Raw genomic sequence first — 23,030 nt, 5'->3', positions numbered from 1 at the left:
TGGCTTCCTGCTGTCCACGACGTGGGGCGGAGTCACGTCGTTAGGGGGCAGGGCCGCGTAAAGCGTCGGTCACGAGTTTCCCGTCGTGTGACCGTGACTGAAGTGTGGTGTTGCCTTCAAGTGGTGCCGTAAGTATCGTAATAACGAGATGGGCGCACAAAACAAAGTGGTAACTACGACTAGGAAAGTGGGTTTATTTTTTTATTATTAGAAATAGAAGTACACAATCACCAGTGTGTAGAGAATGCTTACAATGCAGCTACGGTTAAGTAACAGAATTACAAGAAGACCTTAAAAGAAAGACAAAGATTTAAGTGGAAATGTTCTGTGTAGCCCAAGTTAGCGAGATGTGACATAGTGGGACAGAGAGCATGGACGCAATTTCAACAAGTGCTGTATTTTTTTTTTTTAATTATACCATATATATTTTTGGCATTTCTGCTTTATTAGACTGTCACAGTATAGAGAGACAGGAAAGATGGGAGAGAGAGGGATGACATGCGACAAAGGTGCCTGGCCGTTTATGTGGTATGCGGCTAAGCATTGTTTGTAAATAATTTGTACTGCTGTCTTTTTTCACTCTATGTTTAACCTTAGTGTGTCATGAAATTAAATATAGACCTACAACAACGTTTAGTAAATAATTTAAATATCAATTAGCCAGCCTTATATGGTCTTTCTCCTTCACATTTGAACCACTGCAGCATACAGTAGCTCTGTGCTGCTTGGTTTCCAATTAAAAAACACCCATCAACATCTTGTGTTACAGGGTTAATTTTGTTATCGTTTCCGACAAACGTACTTGAAGCGTCGCATATCGTATTTTGACTTAAAACCTGGGAAGGAGGAGGTTTTAATAAATCGGAGGCGCGCGGGAAGGCAGCATGAGTTGCGCACTATACCCCGTCCCTGTAGTTCAGGCAGTGTTTTAATAGGCTACTGGAATATTCCAGTGAGCCGTAGCATACCTTATACAAATATATAGCACAACATGAACCAAACCCACAGGCTTAACAAACCAGACAAACCATAGGCCTCGGAAATTCAGCTATGCTTGTCTTGGGACAGTCTAAGCAATCAGTAGCCTATTTTGAAGATGAACAATATGTTTACAAATAAAGATGCCCAAACTCTAATCCATGACACCAATGTACAGCTCCGTGACAGTAAATTAGAGGCTGAAGTTGTGAGGTTATATGCCATTTGTCTGAACCTTTGTGAGTCAGCTTGGCACTGTCAGTTCTAAAGCACCAAATTTACCATTTCCCCATATAATCTTCTTGGGTCCTGTCACATTCTCCATCGTTTCCAGTTCATTCATATGAAGTTGTAGATTGGCATGACAGCTCAGGTTTGGGAGTGCAACAGCCTCCTCTGTCTTGCTTCTGGTTATGAATGACAGCAGTGAATGCTGCTCACCAATAAAGCTCAGCAAACCTTTCTAGGGCCTAGGAATAGAACAATTTTATTTTTTAACAAGAGCAGTAGCATCCCATAGTTTACAGCCATGCAGGTACCTGGTCCCAAGATGTGTCACAGAGAAAAAAGACAGTTAGTGACTGGAACCAAATTATCTTTAATATCATCTACATGAATCATACAGGAGAGAATGCAACGTGAACCATTATTAAACAGTTAAAAGTAATTAAATAAACCAGTGGTAATGTGGTGAGTGACTAATAACATGTCAGATCCAAACTGTATTTTCCCAGGGAGACTGCAGGTATATCCTTCATGTTATTACAGTGACAACTATTTAGAATCTGTACAACTTGATTGAAATGAACAATAAAGCAAATAGAAGTTTAAAACGTAACACTGTTACAGCTGCATAATAGTTGACGCATGTTATCCGGATCACCCAAGAATTAGTAAGGCGACAATCTTCATATCTGCATTAAGCGTATGTAATAAGAGGTATTTATGTATATTTATATATATACATGACTTACAGATTAGTGAGTGTTGTAGAAATATTGGCATTAATTATTTTCAAAATGTAAATTGCTTTTTTTCAATTATTCCCAGAGTCTGTTTTTTATAATTCACCTAAACTCTAACAGAAAGCAGGCGTAGCCACTTTCAACTAAAACTATGACTTAAGAGCAGAGGCACTAGGAAATTCTGGAAAATACTGTAATTAAAACAGCTGAGTCAGTGCAGCTTTTGAACTCAAACCTTACAACACTGTGTTTAAACCACAGAAATCAACTAACACCCAGTCAGTCAATGCACAACCCCACCAGAACATGGACTGATGTTAATGGGGCAGTTATAGAATGAAGATAAAATATGACTATGACACCCTTATTTTCACCATCACTTTGTCAGTAATTTATTGTAAACACTGCAGGATGATACAAGTAAATTTTCTGCCGTCTCTTTTTGCCCATTATGAAAGACTGTATAGTACTGTGAGTAATCCTATTGCGTAATCTAGAATGTTTACCACTGTGGAAATGACTTACTGTCTTTGGAACTGACTACATGAATTCTCTCACCCTGGTTCTTGTACTTTGCTGTCCAGTCCTACACATCTTGACCTACCTATGCAAATGTGAAAATGCCATCAAGCGATGCCATGGTTTGAGGAGAGGGGGGTTTGTCTGTTCTCACAGTTCTCACAGTGACCACAGGGTGGAGCTGTGAGGGTCAGTTCAGAGTGTGAAACACCATCCACCCTCCCAACCTCCCTAAAGCCACTCTGCTGATTTCACTCCTTTAGAGCGAGACCTGAGAGGACAACATGTGTGACAGCATCCCAAATGTCATTCACATGCAAATACTGATTATGCAGGTGTGTGCACGCAATCAGATCCCCCCCCCCCCCCCCACTCCAAACACACACACGCACAGGATACTGAGGAAGATGTGTCCGAACCAAAGAACCACACCTCACACAAAGCGGTGTTATCTGCTGCGTTTCCTCTGTTTAATGATGAACAGGTTCTCGTCGGTGGGGTACATCTCTGCGGCGGCCCTGTTGGCAGCCTTCCTCTCTCTCCCTCGGGCTCGACTGTTCTTCTTCTTTGCCTCTCCAGGTGCCACCCGAAACAGACGGTCCGGGTTGCCTGCTCTGGGCTTGACGGGTGCCTCCGTTGGCCCCTGAGGGACTTGCTTCTTGTTTTTCTTATTCTTCTTTTTCTTCCCTTTCGTCTCTTCTTTGCCCCCCCCTCTGGGAAAGTCATCTGCCTCGTCGAAAACTAGTTTCGCCGGCTTTGCCGGAGGGAGCGGGCCTCTCGAGGTGGGCACTTTTCTCTTGGGTTGCCATGGTTTCGCTGAGCTGCTGGTTCCCTGTTGTTTGTGCCTGTCAGCCTTCTTCGTTTTGGGCCTCGCGGCGGGCCAGTGTTGGTCGTCGCTAAACCTGATGTGGTTGGGGCTGGGTGTGTGGTTGTTAGGGGTTTGGTGAGCTTTATGGTTAGGTTGGTGGTTGTTGTTGTGATGGCTGGTTTTCTGTCTCTTCTTTGGTGGTCCTGGGGTGAGAGCGGTCTGAGAGCTGGTGGAGAGAAAGCCAGTTTCCTTCAATTCTGAAAAAAAAGAGAAACACAATGGTTTGAATTACTCATTTTGTCTTTATACTTTCGTGCAGTTCTGACCACAGGGGTCAAGAGGGACTTCATCCTGGTTTACAGCACTTGAGAAAATAATTTTCTACAGTGAAACTGAAACTCCTTACACACCAGACTAGTGACCCAGGAAAGTGTGAACGGGTGAACCAAATTATGTTGACCCCGCAAAACAAGCCAGGTCAAGATCAGGGTTGAGACCCGGGTCAGTATCTGCTTCTCTTGGTGTGAAAGTTGAGTGCTTAACCCGTGTGGTGGGGCAGCACCTCCTTAGCTTGTTTTCCCAGCACATATGATGTAAAAGGCACACTATACAAGGATGTTAATACAAGGATGAGAAGCTAAGGACCCCTAACAGAACAGAACAGTGTCTGGAGCATCATGCTGTCCGCCATGAACACAAAATATAAACACATCTGCTTTTAATGACGCTGTAAGATGACATGATTAAAGTCAAATTAAATGAAATGAAAACTGACTTTTTAACTTGTGAGCTAATATTCCATGTCATAATGTAGATCTACTTAACAATACATGCCAAAAAGTTTACAAACATGTTTATTTTATCATGTTTTTATATCAAAATACTATTACTTTCTGTTCTGGTACTTACAACTAATGATATCATCACAGATGCTTGACCAACCCCCCCCTCCTGTCATATAAAGCTGCCTCTCTCCCCCACATGGACACTGCTGCCATTTTGGAATGATCCCCCCCAAGTTATGTGTGTGTGTGTGTGTGTGTGTGTGTGTGACCTACCTTTAACCTTCAACCTTGTCCTGTATTCTCTGCGCTTGATGTCCTCCTTAACATCATAATGGTTGATGAATGGGGTGCTGGGATACGTTCCATTGAACATCCTACGCTGGGTACACGCCTGAGCAGAACACACACACACACAAAACAAAAAACATCAGACACACAGGATAAAAAAAAACAAAAAACAGATACACAGATCACTGTAGTCAGTTTATGCTATGATGATGAGAGAGAACCAAACCAATGCAGCTAACTTCATCTTGGGAACAATTTCACCAATTTTCTACCTTAAACGGTGCCTGCCTACGTCTTCAATCAAGCTGGGTTTTAGTTTGGTCTATCTAAAAAAAATTATCTATATTTTTCAGTCTGCCAAATGGCTACAACTAAAGAGAGGTAAGATGACACAGAGACAAGAGAAAGAGAGCTACTCACATAGCCAAAGTGTCCTTTTCTGGAGCAGTTGTAGCAGTAGGGAGGCGTCCTCCCCATGTCCTCTCCTTCCTGCTTTTTAGGAGGACCTGCCTTAGTCTGAGTAGAAGAGAACATAAAAAAGGGGAGTTAAAAAAAAAACAATCTTGTTGCTATAAAAGCAATGTTATTAAATCCTAAATTGTTTCCTCCCCCATCGTCTTCTAAGCACGCTGGATACAATGAAACAGCGGTTCAGCTTCCCAGTTCTCTCCCATTCCCCCTCCTCTCTTCCACCATTCCCATGCTTTCTATTGATACGGGTTGGCGTGTATTTGGGTGCTGATATAAAGCAGTGATTACTCCGGCTATAGTTAGGGGCCTGTAATGACCCTGTATGATAAGTAAGAGTCGCTCTGTGTGTGTGTGTGTGTGTGTGTGTGTGTGTGTGTGTGTGTGTGTGTGTGTGTGTGTGTGTGTTGGACACAGGGTCCCATCCCCTATGGGCCAGTGTTCTGAAAGCCTTCCACGCTCCAGCGCCCACAGCAAATATACAGTGATAAAGAGAGAGAGGGGAGAGACAGGCACAGTGCATTTACTGCTAATGTTAGACACACACACACACACACACACACCTAATGCCATTCTCTTGCACACACACACACACACACACACACCAGTAGGCATGCATGCACAGACACACAAACGCGCACACGCATCCACACAGCATATGCACTCACATACACACCTCTAATGTCTCATCTAAGGTGCCCCCTCCCTCCCTCCTCCTCTCTCTCTCTCTCTCTCTCTCTCTCATCCCTGATTCCAAGATTACAAATGATTTGCTCCCCACGTCATTTTTTAAACATAGCTTCGCTAACCTCCCCTCCTTTTCTTCTCCTCTCCCTTCCTCCTGCTTCCCTCTCTCCTCCGTACACACCCCTCCATCCCCACATCTACCCCTCGCACTTGTTTTTTTTTTTTTTCCTTCCTCTCTCCCTCTCTCTTTTCCGCTTGAGTAGTTTTGCGGCAGAAAGGATGAATGCTATTAGAGCGTCGCGTCATTATCGGGTCAGGCCGGCCGGGCCAATCTCCATCACAAAGGCCAGGAGATCACAGACCTCGCTCTCTCTCTCTCTCTCTCACACACACACACACACACACGCACACACACACACACACACACCCACCCTAAGGAGATCACAGTCCCTGTCTCGAGCCCCCCGACCTCCACCCTTCCTGCCCCTCTTCCCATTCATCTCTCATGTAAATTGGCTGTAGGTCTCTCTCTCTCTCTCTTTCTCTCCCTCCCTCCCTGACCTTGGGCTCCCCTTATCTCGCCATACTCCGATCCAGCACATAGACCCAATGAATGAAAGCAAGAAAGAAAAAAAGAAGAAATGAAATCCCCTCCTATTCTCCCATCAACCTGTGATAGTTGTCTGAAACCTGGTGTGTGCGTGCGTGTGTGTGTGTGTGTGAGAGAGAGAGAGGGTGTGTCTGCCTCATACAATATTAATTAACTGGATGAACCTCTATCCCTCTTTCATTTGCTCTCTCTCTTTTTTCCATCCCGTATCTCCTATCGGGGGCATCTAAATAGCTAAAAGGGTGAGGGGCTGAGGTGTGATATCAGCTGGGCGTCTCTCTCTCTCTCTTTCTTTCTTTCTCGGGGCTTTGGAGAGGAGGGCGAGGAGGCCTGGAGAGTTTGGCTCTATGTAACTGAAGTCAATACCACACCGGCATATTTCTACACAGGTCTGGAGACTCAAATCCACGTCAAATCGTTAAAATGCGTACGTTTACTTGTTTGTAAAAGACAGAGGTAACTAACTAGGTAAACTAACAGATTACTTCAACAATGTATGCTTTACAAATTTGCTAGAGTGTTGAAGAAGTCTCTGGCAGTGATGAGTGTCTTTGTTAACATTTGGACTTCAGCACATCAAGTTGCATATTGCAGTTTGTGCCAACGCAATTCCAAAACGGTTTTACTATGGCCATTCTGGCAGCAACATCAACCTCTATTACTACCAATGTGTATAATAAAAACAGTGAAATGCAGCTATTACTACAGTCACAGTGACGTCTTCCCAACAGACCCTCAACCTCACCTGTTCATATTAGTATTGCATAAAACTCCTTGCGTGAATGGAGACTCTGGCTGCGTTAAAAATGTCTGGCCACAGTTAACTAGGGAGTCTTCCGAGTGCAGAGACAAGTAAGAGGGATCTGAGTCTGATCCAGCGCCTGCTGATACGACATGAAGAGCTTCTGTTTCCGGAGCAGCTGAGAGATACTTTGTCAGTCAGACAAAAACAGAGGGGTGAAGCTGGGAAGAGGACTGACGGTTTGGGATGCCTGTGTGTGTGTGTGTATATATATATGTGGGGGGGGGGGGACGCGATAGTTTGAGAGGGTCCTAAGGGCTTGTCTGTGTGGACACAGACAACCAGCCATCCGTAGCCTCTCATGCATGCACACAAACATGCGCGCGCACACACACACACACAACTGTGTTTTCCCACAGTTGTCCCCACACATACACTCCGTCTCTCTAAGCCCCGCTCTCCTCTGCTCCTTGCCTTGGCTGCTGGTGGCAAAGCCGTGTTAATCCTTAGGCCAACACAAAGCTCAGACTGTTACAGACTACAATCTGAAGGAACACACACACACACACAAGCAAGCAAGCCTGTTTGCTTCTCGGATTGTGTTTGATAACTGTGTGTGTGTGTGTAAGAGGAGAGGGGGTGGGATTTGAACAGTACCGGTTGGGAGAGTGGGGGCCAGCGGCGGTGTTTTGCATACGTTATTGCAGCGATGGGGAGAGGTTTGCATATGTTACTGGAACCTCAGGGGAACCACTCTGCATGCTTTTATCATAGAAAACAGCCTCCCAACACAACACAGGACTACTGGGCTCACACCAAAACAAACAGACCCTTGTGGTGCGTGTGTGCGTTACATGCCGATGTGTACGTATTAGGTTAACATGCTGGGCTAATTAGACAGTTGTGAATTAGTAAGATGAAATGGCTTAAGGTGAACATCTTTTCAGAAAGAGAAAAAAAACAAAACTGAAGCCGCCTTTGAACTGCAGACCTCACCGTTAATCCTCTTATTCTCTGACGGGATTTGGATTGTGCAATATCCAAACATCATATTTTAGCTGGACGAGAAAGAAATTAATTAATTTGTTTGTTCTTTTCATACAGAGAAAATATAGAGAAAATCCACCGTTCATATGAGACCTTTTAAGGGGGAGGTGTGCGTGTGTGTGTGTGTGTGTGTGTGTGTGTTGGGGGGGGGGGGGGGGGGGGGGTTTGGGGGGGAGTAAGAATGTGTAGGCAATGTAGGGGAAAGAGGGGGGAGGCAGCAGCTTCCAAATAACCAGATGTGATTTCTGCCCCCTTTGTGTCTGCCAGTTCACAAAGACTCAGACCCCAGACCAAAGCCCTAACCCTGCGCCCTATGAGGACTCACACACACACACACACACACACACAGTGTAATTCCCTGAGGCTCTTGCTATCTCCTCCCGTCAGTCAGTCAATCAGTCTGAAAACAATCAGTAGGAGCCCCGATTTCCTCTTTAGAGTGAGAGAGAGAGAGAGAGGGAGAGAGGGAGAGAGAGAGCTCCTGGAATGTAATGATAATGTGATTCAGGGGGAGAGCTGTGGTGGGTTGCCACCTCTGGAGAAAACCCTCTTTCATGGGAGTGAGTGGAGGTAATCTGGTCACACCGTGGAAAGGCAGAATAGAGGATCCAGGCTAATCTATTCAAATCTAGGTCTAAGTTATTCAATATCTATTCGCAACGCTTACTGCCGAGTTGAGAGGCTCGTTTCCGTTGTGGCGGGCGGTGTATTATCGCCAGGCGGTGTTAGGTGGTTTTACAGAAATATATTACCCATTTCATTCCCTGCAGTTAGACAGAGACGACACGTACGGACATAATAGACAGGGATTTAGACAAACATACATACAGATGGAGTCAGTCTCTCATGCCCGGGTCAGGATGTTAAACCCTGATTCTAGGTCTCAGCCAAGCAAACACACACACACACACACACACACATACAAACACACACAACACCATCGACACCATCCAGCTAAGCGGAGAGGGACAGAGACCCACAAAGCCTGCAAGACCTCTGATAACACTGCACCTGTGTGTCTGTGTGTGTGTGTTTGTGCACGTGTCTATGGGTGTGTCTGTGGTTGTGCATGTAAAACCAGCAGTCTATGTGAAGACACCTGTATCAAAGAATGAACCGATGGTCTCCAACTCCTGACCAGTGACAATACATTTTAGTTTTGATGAGGATCTGTGGTCTTTTTTTTTCTGCAGTGTGTTTTGAGATACCAACCCAAATTTTTACCGGTCCAACGACTTGTTAATAAAACCGGACTGGGAAAATATAAGAGGCATCTCCTTTTTGAAAATGAATGTACCTTTTCCCCCGCCGGGCCGTCAGTGTCTCAGCCTGGGGGAGAATAGAGCGCCGAGAGCCTTTTGACACACACAGAGGTGAGAGGACTGGAGAGTCTGCACTGTACAATGATGAGACAGCAAAAAACAGCTCGCTGAATGGACGTGGATTTAAAGGATTTTTTTTTTTTTTTTATAGAGCACTGTTTGAATTGAACACATTCTCAAAAGGGCGAGAGAGTGAATGAGGACAGCCAGACAGAGGGGGGTATAAAAAAAAAAAAGAAGTAGAAGGGAAATAAAGGTCAAGTCTCGAACCTAGAATTTCATGTTTGGCAGAAAGAACAGAAGACTAAAAGATGCCGTTGCTTGATGCGGTTTGAAAAAATTGCTAATGTGAGATTGTCAGAAAAAGTCAGAAAAAGCCCACAGTCTTAATGACGACTTTGATATTAGACCTTTTTTTTTTCATAACAGGCAATACATTTCTACTTCTTTGTCTCCCAGCCCATGTGTCTCTGTATGCGTTACATATTTGACAGTATTACAGTCTACAGTATTGACCTGATGTTGCCAGTTAAGTGTATGCAAAGTACAGTATGTATTATTATCTATAAATTTTTTTTCATGTATATTATGTGGCTTTTGCTTCCCCATTTTGTTTTTCTGGCTGCTGCCTTTTGGTTTCCCCTTTTTTTGTACTCTTCCGCTTTTTTTGGTATTGGCTTTTTCACACGGGTGTTGATGTGTGTAGTATTTATATTATCAATGTGACTCTTCACTTGTGTCACTTGTACAATTAGCACGTCACTCTAAATCCAGAGCACTTGCTACTTTAATCTGTCACCTGACACCAGGTAATTTGTAGTGTTGGTTTATTCTGAAGAGCCGAAATGTCATTAAATCTAACAAGGAGCAAGAACTCCCCAGTGTGCAGACTCTATTTCCCTCTGCAATGTGAGACTGTAGCAGCTTGCACAGCGTACAAATATACTGCAGGTCCATGGTTGCAACATATTTGCACAAGTAACAACCACAAACTCCACAAATGGTCAATCTGACTCAGAAGCTCTCACTTCACCGTGTGCAGGGATCAGAGTGCAGTTCTCTATGAAACCACTGAAGGGCGCTCTGACTCCACACAGCATGCTGGAAGGGTCCTGCAACAACCATGTTCGCCCCGTGGCCCTTTTCAACCGCTGAAGTTATGCAGGGGGAGGTCAGACAACAAGACACACTTGGTCATAGTTATTAAATTGTATTAAAATTGTAAAACAGTTGTAAATGAACACCTTTCTGTCCCTTCTGGCATGACTCCATAGTGGAAAACAATCCAGAGAATGACTCTGCTTTGTGCTTGTGACCTGATATATGATTTGGAATAGCAGTATTGGGAAGACAATCATTTTTAACTTTAGTTTAATGCATTGGTAGTTGTTTTTTCCTTCCTTTTACTGTAGGGCCACTTATGTATAGGACACTATACTATACTATACTATACTATACTATACTATACTAAATACTTCACTCCTTACTGGTTGTTTTAGGCAGCTGCTCTAGTCCTGCGATACACTGAGAACCATGAAATGTCAGCGGTTGCGACAGTGAACCAGGGACACAATGTACCAGACACCTTCACTGACATCCTTTTCACTACTATCTTGACATTTAAGAATTTGATTTAATACATGACTAATATCATTTCTGTGAATACACAGATCATTTCCCTATTAATAGATATGCAGTTCATTTCATTATACTTTATCCTGCAAAAAATATTTCTCTGGGAACAAAAATAAAATCCTGTGAATATACAATCCTATGTAATATTCAGTCATTGTAAAATAGTATAAACATTATTTTTGTAACTGTAATTTGTAACCAAAATAATTCAAATATATCATTATCTCCTTTAAAAAAACACTTCAATACCTTCAAGTAATTATTTTGTCTATAAATTCAAAACTGAATATTACTACAATTAGTGCCATACTGCCATGTAATGATATACTGAAAACAAAATGCACTGTGGGGTATATTTTTGCTCTGTTGCTTATACTGGTACAATATGATGTATTATTGGATCTAAATGAATAAATACAAATAAGACAGCCGAGACTGTATATTTCACTCTAACTTCATCAAAATAACTCAACAAAGATTTAAAAAAAAAAAAAAAAAATTCTGTGAAGGATAAAATAAGAACAAATTTAACTACAATGACTGACTCCAACAATATACATACATCTGTCCAACTTCACTGGATATAAGTACAAATCTATTTATCATCAGACAAAGGGTCCACATAAGTCTGTTAAAAGTTTTATATATATATGTTCAAATTTCATTATCTGAGGGCTGTAACTTGAATAATAATGATACTAAAGGATGTTTACGTTAAGATGATATATGACATTGACATGGCAAATGATTTAGATTGACAAATGCATGTACTGTTAAACATTTTCAAAATGGCTTTACATGGTTGTTCATTTAAAGGCTCTATTTAAATTCTGGTCCTTCTTGACTATTTGCAAGTCTAAGCGTCATATGTACCACAAATAATTTTGCTCAGCCAACACTGGAAGAAAAAGCCATCCTGAAATTTACTGCAGCATTAGGTGCTTTATATTCAACATGGACAAAGTCACCAAAGTGAAATGACCCAATTTGTTAACAGCACATTTCGTGTTTTTTTTTTATTCCTAAAGAAATTAAATGGTGTTTTCTTTTCCGGGAAAGACGGGGATTTTAGCGCGGCAAAAAAAAAAAACCTTACCCTGGGTTAACAAAGGCAAGTGTGAGCCGAGCGTTACAGCAAAGAACCTTCTGGAAGAAAGACGTCGAGACAAAAAAAGGTACAAGGATCTGGATGGAAAGGGAGAAGAAAGGCGTACAGAAAGAGGGATACCAAATGGAGTTCAAGGAAAAGAGTTAAAATGGCTTCATTCTTGTGTAAAACAAGAGGGTCACTGAACGTCTTTTCATGGATACCCCAAGAGACAGTGAGAGACACACACACACACACACACACACACACCCCTCACACATCCCTGCCCCAAGGGAAGAGATCGATACACACACACTGATACCACCATGAGGAGAGAATCCGCTCAATACACACACACACACACATACACACGCGCACGCCGGCGTGGGCAGAGGTAGCGATCAATAAACACACACACATACAGGTGTCACCGCTACTATCTAAAGAGAAGCCGATCAATGCTCACACACCGATATACCTGTACCAATCAGCTGCTCAGTGCTCACACTCACTCCCTCCACTCGCTCTCCCCCGTCTCTCTCGCCCTATTTAATACACCCAACCCTCCTCGTTTACTCTCTCTCTCTCTCTCCATCACTCTGTCCTTCTACAACAACACACCTCTCTCTCCCCCTCTCCCTCCCATCCTCTCCTCTCTCTCTCTCTCTCGGTCTCTCTCTTGTCCATACAGAGTGTTAGTGCAGTTCTGATATGTAGGTGAATCATGTCAAATCTAATGTCACACAGCCCTTTCCCGCTCGGATACACCACACCGCTGATCCGGCCTGACAAGGAGAGAGGGAGAGGGGAAGAGAGATGAGGGGCAAAATGAATCGGGGCAGGAGGAGGAGGGCTTGATTAGGATTTGACCCCACGGTAAAGAGTCTGGCAAATTAAAGGAGGAACATTTTCACTACAAATACCCTCGCCATGGATGGCTGGTTAAAGGGAGCGAGCCGGCACTTCCGGCAGCCGCCAGAGGGGGGCGCTCTGGGTCTTAAACCCGGCACGCCGGCGTCCTGACAACATCTCACAGGAGGAAAAAGTCATCGCTGTGTGTGTGTGTGTGTGTGTGTGTGTGTGTGTGTACACGCGCATGCACACGTTTATGCATGATCTCTACATGCATTAATTCAGCCTGTATACAGATAGCAGGTCATTCAACTTCCACTGTGGCCTCTCCTGCTCCCATCCTCCATCCATCCCCCTCCGTCTCGCTCTCCTACTCCTCCTTTCCCCTTTTTCTCCCTCTATCCTCCTCCTCTCCTCATCCTTGCTCTCCTAGTGTTTACTCAAACCTCCTCCTCCTCCTCTCTTGGTCGTCTTTCCTTCTAGCACTATCTTGATGCGTCTCTCTTCCATTCAGTGTGTTGAGAAGGCTGGCTGGTGATAATAAAAGTGGTTCGTCTTGCCTCTGCATCCTTAAAGGAAAATTCAAAACACTTTAACACTTTTAAAAGAGCTATTCACGATATACCTTGCATGTCTGGGCCTCTTTTGTTTGGTGGTGTATTTTTCTAATTCCTGCGGATAAGTGTTCAAACGTAAACGACATGACATCACGTTGAGATATTTCCAGCACAGCTACAATAGAATTTTGATAGTTTTGATCTAAAACGTTGACGATAACCGTCAGGTTATGGAGTCGGTCCCTCAGAATCAGAGAGGCCTTCTGACCATTTTGCACCGACGTTAAACAATCATATAGGAAGACATTCATAGTAGAAGGGGAAGAGATACCAATTTCTCCACCCACAGGAGCCGCATTAGACCAGAATGCAATGCAGCCACGAGACATGTTGTGTTTTTTGAGGAAGGGGCGTGGCTGCGATCATCGACACACGCCCCAGTGTTCACAGACAACTTGGCTAGCTAGTTATGTTTCCGTTATGTTTCCACAAAATAACTCCTGGATGATGATATAAGAATGTAAGAGTATCCAAGGGTGGACGTTTCCTTTAACATTCTGTATTTTTTTATTTTTTTAGCAGGTGAGGAAGAGAAGATAGGACAGGGCGGGTTTGGGTGTAACAGGGCAAGAGGGACCCCACGCTGTAAGGCAGTATGCAAAAGAGAGAAAGAAGTAAAACCGAGGTGTATGTGGGTGTGTGTGAGACAAGAGAGAGAGACTGAGAAAGACTTCTTAAAATAAACTTCATTTTCTGAGAAATTTCCCAGCAAACCTTTTTATGTGTAAACATTATTGTCGCGTAAAATGTCTTCAAACACACTGAAGGCCCACGAGCTCAAAATGTTGTGTATAGCTTTTTACTCCATTTACTGCTCTATATATTTGTAGAAGTGTGTGTGTGTGTGTGTGTGTCCATGTGTGTTGGTATCTTACTTTCTCAGTAAATACCCCAGGGCTTTGTGGTCTATACTGTGTGGTTTGGAGGAGTTTGTTAGTTGAGGGCCAGGTGCAGGCAGACAACACATACACACACGGAAGATAAACGGACCCAGTACACACACACACACGCACACACACACACGAAGGATAAATGGACCCAGTAGAAGGGAGGTCTGACAGAATGCCTTTTCACACCTGGCTGAGCCCAGCGGAAGGTGACAGAGTCACATCTCCCAAAGCGAACGCGCACACACACACACACACACACACACACACACACACACACACACACACACATACACACACATACACACACACACACACACACACTCTCTCTCACATTGGGGAGTTCAGGGTCATAAGCAGCATCATGAATAAAATGAGGCTGTCTTAAACAGAAGGAGCCCTGTGTATGCATGTGTGTAGGTGTGTGTGTGTGTGTGTAGGTGTGCGTGTATGTGTGTGTGTATAGGCCCCTAACCCCCATGCCAGTTTGGATCTGTAACGACCTTCTGTTCCTAGTGCTTAAATGGCTTAAATACTTCAATTAGACCTGGGTCACAATCCACCACCCGTTAAAGCACGCAGTCACACACACACACACACACACACACACACACACACACACACACACACACACACACACAAAGGGGAGTCTTCATGATCTTGTGAGGCTACCAAAGAATATTCTCTCATCAGAGTGCCTTCTCTTCTAGTCTGTGGTTCAAACTGAAATCCTCCGGTGAAATGTAGCGCGTCCCCCGCCAAACACCGGTGACAAATAAACTTAACTCCCTCTCTCTTCCCCCCCTCGCTCTCTCAAACACAAGTATCAACTCCCTCTGCCTTCCTCTGCCAGCGTCTCCCCTGGAACTTCTGTGTCCCGCTCCCTCCCTCCCTCCCTCCCTCCCTCTTCCTCCTCCTCCCTCCATCTCTCCTGCCGTGCTACCCTAGCGCTAACGATGCTGCCTTTTCATTAGACAGCCCCTGCTAATTAATCTCCATAGAGGAGAGTGACAGACAGACAGACCTCCCCCAACACACACACACACACACACAAAGTGCACACCAAGATATATGCAAACACACACTCTTCTTCTCTCTCTCTCAGTCTCTCGTCCCGCGTGGCGTTGGCAGCCCATTTCATGCTTTATCACGTCTTTTAATTGACAAACAAGCTGCTCTTTTCTCTTAGGCTGAGGTCTATATCACCCCCTCGCTCAGACGCTCACACACATACACACACACACACACACACTCACACACATACATACACACACACACAAATAAGGAGGCAAGAAAACTAGTTATCTTTGCAGATTTCGAATAAACATGCACACACAAACAAGCAAATGCCATCCTCCCCTCTGACATATGGCCCATGTGACTGTCACACAGTTTTCTGCTCTTTGATACGCTGTTTTAACACACACACACACACACACACACACACACACATACAGAGCCATGGATGTCTGTTTAGTGCGTGTGCATATGAGCAGGTTATGCTCAAAATAAAGGAAACACCGGCGAAGATTTCCCTCAGTAATGGTGGTTCCTTAATCTTGCGAGGCGCTTTTTCCCTGACATGGTTCACTCCTCTCCTAGAGGGCAAGCTCAATACCAATCACAACTAACCTATTGATTTGGAGTGATAATGCAGCCCCTTCACTTTCACCATGCTGCTGGAAAAAAAACTGTTTTGGGCCTAGTTATAGAATCTCCCACACATGCTAAATTCATTACCGTGCTTTCCAAACCACTGGGTGTTCGCTGGTAGCTTTTGACTGGAATTTTGTCACCCTGGAAGATTTTAGTTTTAGTGTAAAGAGAAAGTGAGGTGAAGGTGATCCCCCCAGAATCCCTGTGTTACTAGTGGATCAGATCCTTTAAGTTAAAACTCATAAGTCTGAGCCCAGTGTGTCAATAATTAGAAAAAATAAATAAAAAATCAGTCTCCCCAGAAAGCCCGGTTCCCGCGGAGTTAAGATTAACAAGGTTCTGTTAATCCGTCACTATTGCTGGATGTTCTGTTAATTAAGGGCATATTTTAGACAGCAACATTTGGAATATTCCTGTTCTGATGAGGCACGTTCAGCATGAAGAAGATTTATTTAAGGAGTGTCGTTGGCTGTAAGTGGGCCGGGGTCGGTGTGCTGCTGGCTTAGTCAGCCCTTCCACCACACAGTTCTTTTACATTTCTGGGCTTTTAATTGGGACTTTTTGGCAGAACTACTATATGCAGTGGGATTTTGCCAAAACCGACACTTGCACCCCTCCAAAGACATATGGAAACAGGAACAGCTCAAAATAAACAATACTGCTTAATTAAAACGTTTATATTGTCTTAATACTTACTTGTAGCTGGCATCTATCACATTTCTATATCAAAATAAGAAGTTACACTATTCATCGATTATCCGTAGCAACTGCGGAATACATTTTCGATTTTCTTTGTTGTTACACAGTAAGAAAAAAAGGAACAAAATGACGAACATTCACAGAGCGAGGTGCACAACATGTTTAAGAACCTTTTTCTACATTAGGGCGCCTGTGCACTTTGCACAATATTTTAGCTGTCTTGTGCACTTGTGCGCAAAATATTTCCTCATAGTTTTCTATTGGGTGTACTGACAAAATCTCCCCTGATAACGCCAATCTGTGTGCTCAACTTATGGTTTATGGTTCTTATTGGTTTCCAATATGTAAACAACAGTGGATTTTCATTGATTTTGGTGAAGTTGGACTTTGCTGCCCTCTTAATTTTGCTGGTCACATCTTTATTTACATATATCCCCACCTATCTGGAGACTGATCAAGTCCAGAGAGGAAAACTTTGACTATAAAGAAATTAAATAGTGCATAAGTGAATGTTTGAACAGCACTATAAGGTTAGTAAAGAAGACTAGTGGTTTCCTAATGCAATTGTAGAATCACACTCACCGTGATGTGGTACTGTCTCCAGATCTCTGGGCAAGCCTGAGGACACACAGAAAACACTGTCAGTTGTAGAGTAAACTCAAGTCGCACAAACACACACACACACACACACACACACACAAACACACACACACACACACAGACAGAGACTTATAGAGCACTAGCACACAAAAAAATAAAGCAAAGGAAAGAGAGGGGAATGAAAATGTCTGAGAATGAACAACCTGTAGTGTGTGTGTGTGTGTGTGTGTGTGTGTGTGTGTGTATGTCTCAATTCTGAGTGTGTGCTAGAAGTCTAGCAGAGATACAATGAGGAAGAAACCATTAGGCAATGCTGAGAGAACTGATTCTTATCACAGAAAGAGAGAGAGGGAGCGAGGGAGGCAGAGAGATGGAGAGAGAGAGAGAGAGAGAGAGAGAGAGAGAGATGAGAAGTGAGTCAGTCAGCCAGAGATGCTGATGGATAGACGGATATACGGAGGCCAAGAGCAGAGTGACAGAGGGCCAAAGGGAAATTGAAAAGCAGGCCATCGTGTCATTTGTATGGCCGTCTCTATCCCTGCCTGACTCTTAAGTCGCAATCTCTTCCTCTATCTCTCACTCCACCTACATCGCTATGCTTTCCCTGCAACAGCCTATTTCCCCTCCGTGTCCCTCCGTCTCTACAGCCAGTCAGTCACTCAAACAGTCAGTAAGTGAGGCAGTCAGTCGTTTTGTCCCGGTGTGGCTAAAGCATTATCTCCGGGGCTTCGCCACGCTGTTCCCTAAGCGTTCCGACATCCTTCCCCAACCACCGCCACTTCCCACTGGGAAATTGAAAATGCCGCAGTCGCCGCAGGCAACAAGATTTATCTACTTACACACCTACTGAGTGAGAGAGAGAGACAGACAGAGAGAGCGAGAGAGAGAGACAGAGAGAGACAGAGAGACAGAGGGAGAGAGATTTAAGCGTGCTCTGCCAAGACGGCTATGAGTTTAGCTCTTCTCTTGCAAATACAAAACTAGTTCCTATAGAAATTTGCATGAGATGCAAATTCACATCAATTTAAAGGGAGCATTCACACAAAGTGCTTGTTCACATCCCAACCTGTAAAGCAGCCCATAAAGAACGGGAGGCAATTTTTCTACCTTAACCTGGGCCTTTTAGATTAGAGGACAGAGATGGACAAACATGAATTTCGACACTGTAAGACCCGCTCGTGCCTGTATCTTCCTCCACCTCTCATCTAGCTTTTCTTTCTACACCCCCACCCCACCCCCTCTTCTCCTCTCTCTTCTGCTCCCTCCCGTTCTCTCTCTCTCTCCCTCCAGACCGCTGGGGTAGTGGGTTGTTGTCGAGGGCGACAGGCGAGGCGAGCGACACACTCGCGCTCCGTCAACCGTCTGTCTTTAATGAGAGACACAGAAAGGCCCAGGGGACAGAGACCTGACTCTCTCTCTTCTCTCTCCCACACACACATACACACACACGCCCACATATAATTTGTGAGTCTAAGAGGAAAAAAAAGAAAGTTGAGTGTTCCAAGAAAAGGCTAATTACAAAACAACTTTGTGCTTTTGTTTGCTGGTGAGAATGATACGCAAAAGAGAAAGAAAGAAAGAGATGAACGTGAGGATGCTGTGGAAGAGGTGAGAAAGAATGGGCAAGAGAGAGAGAGAAAGAGAGAGAGAGATAGAAGAGAGACTGCGCGTGTCCTGGTCTCCCCTCTCCCTCTGGTGTTCACCTGGTTACTCATCCATTACACAGAGCACAGTACATGACTGACTGACAGAGAGAGAGGGAGCGAGGGAGAGAGAGAGAGAAGGAGAGAGAGAGAGGGAGAGAGAGGTGGGGGAGACACAGGCAGGCACATGCATACACACAGAGTTTCCATTCTATGGCATTAGTGTAAATGGGCAGGGTAATGAACGTTGCGGTGGGATAATTGTCATTGATGGTCATTAGATTCACCCTTCAGTGCCAACACACACACATACATACACACACACACACACACACACACACCCACATACACACACAGCTGGAATATGCAGCATGGCAGAGACATAACTAAGCTGTAATTGCTGAAGTGTATCAATTAATGTGAACAGCAGCGTGTGCTGACCCCTGGTCACTCATTATTACTGAGAAAAAAGGCGGGGGAGAGAGGAGGGAGGGAGGGAGGGGGAGAGTGGAAGGGAAGAGGAAAAATGCCAAAAAAAGCGGGGTGCATATTGATATACAGGGATATAGTAGGAAGGCACCATGTTTACATAAAGCAGTAATGCTTTGCTCACACTACATGTCACAGCCTCCATCTGTGACGTTTTGCAGCGCTCATAATATGCTTTTGGTTTAATTCACTTGATGATGCAAAATGGCAAAAATGCCTGCAGCCTAGAATCATATCATATTTTGCTGCCTGTTATATAAAAAAGAAAATATAGGCAGCTATACTCACATCGAAGAAGTGTCCGGTCATGCCGCAGCGGTGGCACTGTTTGTGCCAGTAAGCCCTCTCGCTGCAGGACTCGTACAGGTGCCCCGGCAGGCCGCAGTTGTTGCAGTGCTTATTGGGACACTCAACGACCGTGTGGCCCGGGGTGCCGCACAGGAAGCAGCTCGCCACCTTCTGCTCACACACACACACAAAATTGGAAGACAGTGTCAGACACGAATCCGAGTACAGCTTCTGGCTGTGCTGATTAGTGCTGTATTTGTGTTCATGAGTGTGTATGTGAATGCGTGTTTAGTGGAACGGACCTTGGGCGTGGGGCAGTTCTTGGAGAGATGTCCGGTCTTGTTGCAGTTTCTGCAGGTGACGTTCTTGTCGGTGTAGTATCTGTTGGACACCCGGTGCACCGGCATCCTGGCACCCTTGTCTTTGTTGCAGATCTGAGCCTGAAACACACACACAGTTAAAACTTCATTACCAGCATCCTGGTGGTTTAAGGTGCTCAGCACCTAAGGCATATGTCATGTCCCCATGAAGTGTCAGAATCAGAGAAACTTTGTTGTCCATCTCATTGTGAGGGGCAGAAAATTGGTCCATGCTATGAAATAAGGGTATATCTTTCCCTCTAATAAAACACAAATGTCACCACAATATTCTTAAAAAATAATGCGTGATGCATTATTAGCTCCTACATATTATTTTGTCTTTTATCTGCAAATGGTATACCAGCCATGATTAACATTTTGAATATTGCAATTTGTGTATTTTTTTAAGAAAATTGAAAATATGTTCATTTATTATTGATATGCATCTTTCCTTCATAGCATGTGATATTTTCAGACAATCATTGTGTCTTTTAGGTCATAAAGTTCTTTTACTTAACGTCCTTTTTCATGATCCAATATAAACAGGCCACACAGGACAGAAGTAGCTAAAGGTGAGGATATATTCTATAAAGCAGGTAATCTCCACCTACCTCCTTGTCCTTGCTAGAAACCAACCACCTGCCCTGTGCATCTTCATCACCATCTGGGAAGGAAGACAGAAGGCATTTCAGACAAATGGCCTCATTATGGATAAAAACACATTCATATACCTTTTTACATGGCAGGTGCAGAGCGTTTGCTATCAGCCTAAACAAAACATTTACATCTTCGTATGTCCAATACATCTTCGTATGTCCACTACATGTCCCTCTGTTTGGGTTGGTAAATTGGCAAATTCAGTAAGGAGCTGCTGCCTATGCTTTGTTTAGCCCAGACCTGTTTAGATTTGTCTTCTGATCCTGCTAGTCTGCTCCTGGAGTATTGCCTTTTGAACTCTCATTTTGTGGATTTTCACGTTGAAGTTGCCTATAATGTGATTTTTATTGTAGTTCTCCTGAAACATATTGTTGTATGATGCTGCCTTCTTCACCAGGTCACTACTGAAGGAGAATTTTAAGCTCAATGAGACTAACTGATTACATTAAAAAAAAAAAAATACATCAACAAATAAACATGGGAAGTTGGTTCCTCTCTAAAATCTGAGGACATCAGAGAAAATGAGAGAACAACTGAAGGAGCCTGATCCCTGAGGAGTAAATTTAGTTTCCTTTAAGGGTGGGACACACACACACACACATACACACACACACCAAACTGACACAGTGGCAGCCCAGCACATCTGTATGAGAGTGGCACTAACAGCGCCCTGAGGGAGACCACTGTATTCTCCTCAGGCCCATAGAACTGTAACTGACATCCATAAATTGCACACACCACACACACACACACACACACACACACACACACACACACACACACACACACACACACACACACACACACACACACACACACACACACACACACACACACACACACTCAACATAAATTATGTGCTGATACCTATGACCCACACATGCTCACACGCCCCCCACACATACACACACATGCTTGCACAAACACATACAGACACACCCACGCATCGACCCCCGCGATTAGCTGGTTGACAGTCTTTAGCCTTTGGACAAACACACAGCCTTGAGCCATAATCAAATATTACACTCTCCTTTCCGCCCCTTTCTCTCACTCTTTTCCTGCCTCCCTCCATCCAGCCCCTTATCGCTATTCTGCTCAGCCCTCCTTCCGTTGCTCTCACTCCATCTATCCCTCACTCCATCCCTCTCCTTGTTTTCCATATCCCCCTCTTCTCCCTGGGCGCGTGGCTGCAGAGGGAGGTTAGCACCTCTCTTCCCTGTCAAACAAATTAAAATGGCTGCTGTTTGGACGGCTTCTCTACGCCACGACCTTCACCTCCTAAATACACTCAAAACACACACACGCACAGACACACGCAGCCCAGCATATACTGTACACACCAAGTATTGGCCGGCACAATGGAGATCCGAGTAACCATCTGTCCTCCTTAAGAATTCTATTAAATTGTTGTGATAACGCTTTTTTTTTTTTACAGCAACGCAGGTTTGAAGACTCAAGTGCACAACAACCTTTAGTGGCAAACATGAAGTTACATCAATGCAAAATAAAAGCGCTTTAAAAAAAATATTCAGAAGTCTCATACAAGGAAAATACAAAGTACAATGGTCGTTTCCTATATTTATAGGGGTCATCTGAAAGAAAAAAAACATTTATTTGGTGTGCCTGAGTTTAATAGGCAGGGGTTCCTCTGGTGAGAAGACAATGACAAAAGAGAGAAATGTGATATGTAACAGCATGGTCTAGTGCTGAAACTCAGACAGAAGTGGTATTTCACAGCGATTTCTTTGATGACCGTGGCAACTACATAATTTCTTAGAGAATGCTAGACTCAAAATGGTTCTTATTAATAACTATCATTAAATTAATTTGAAATAAATCTGGTGTATATCTATAAGCAAACTGCAGTACTGCAGTACTACAACAGATGACGGTTTAGTCTGTTTGGGTTCATTCGCCTGAAGCTTTGAGTCCATTTCAACCTTCTTGTTTTCAACTGAGCATAAATACATCTCCATGTATTTATGGCAGTGCTCGCACCTCATTACATATAACCTAGTTTCATTTTACTGTGTGGCACCAGCTGAAGATCAATGCAGAGTTAGGCTAGTGGAGTTAGCTTGGGTTGGTTTAGTATAGAGAAGAGAATAGGGAACCTCTGCAGCGCTCACTTGCTGTGATCTGACTGGGGGGCCTCAATAGGATGTGTGTGTGTGTGTGTGTGTGTGTGCAGTTGGTGGAGTTACACAGCAACCTGCGTCCAGTCAATGAGCGGCTTGGAAGATGGCAGGGGTGATAGGCGTGTATGTATGTGTGGGAGTGTGTGTGTGTGTGTGTGTGTGTGTGTGTGTGTGTGTGTGTGTGTAGGCGTTAGTGACTCGACG

At 44.0% G+C, this 23,030-nt stretch overlaps 1 protein-coding gene across 1 annotated transcript; it reads right to left on the bottom strand.

Annotated features, from left to right (window-relative positions):
* Positions 1–2,854: 2,854 nt before the first annotated feature.
* Positions 2,855–20,695, bottom strand: zcchc7 (zinc finger, CCHC domain containing 7; the record flags this gene model as incomplete). The annotated part of the gene is made up of 7 exons (XM_071533030.1): positions 2,855–3,527; positions 4,329–4,446; positions 4,764–4,859; positions 17,235–17,270; positions 19,673–19,843; positions 19,975–20,112; positions 20,643–20,695. Coding segments are annotated over 7 exons (1,229 nt in total), but the record flags the coding sequence as incomplete, so codon positions are not given.
* Between the last annotated feature and the right edge of the window lie 2,335 nt (positions 20,696–23,030).

Source organism: Centroberyx affinis, unplaced genomic scaffold (genome assembly GCF_046629955.1).
Source record: "Centroberyx affinis isolate AG114_WGS23_722 - 3 ecotype Tasmania unplaced genomic scaffold, CSIRO-AGI_Caff_v1 ptg002310l_1, whole genome shotgun sequence".
Lineage (NCBI taxonomy): Eukaryota > Metazoa > Chordata > Actinopteri > Beryciformes > Berycidae > Centroberyx > Centroberyx affinis.
Note: the sequence above shows the minus strand (reverse complement) of the source record. Positions and strands in the feature narration are given on the sequence as shown.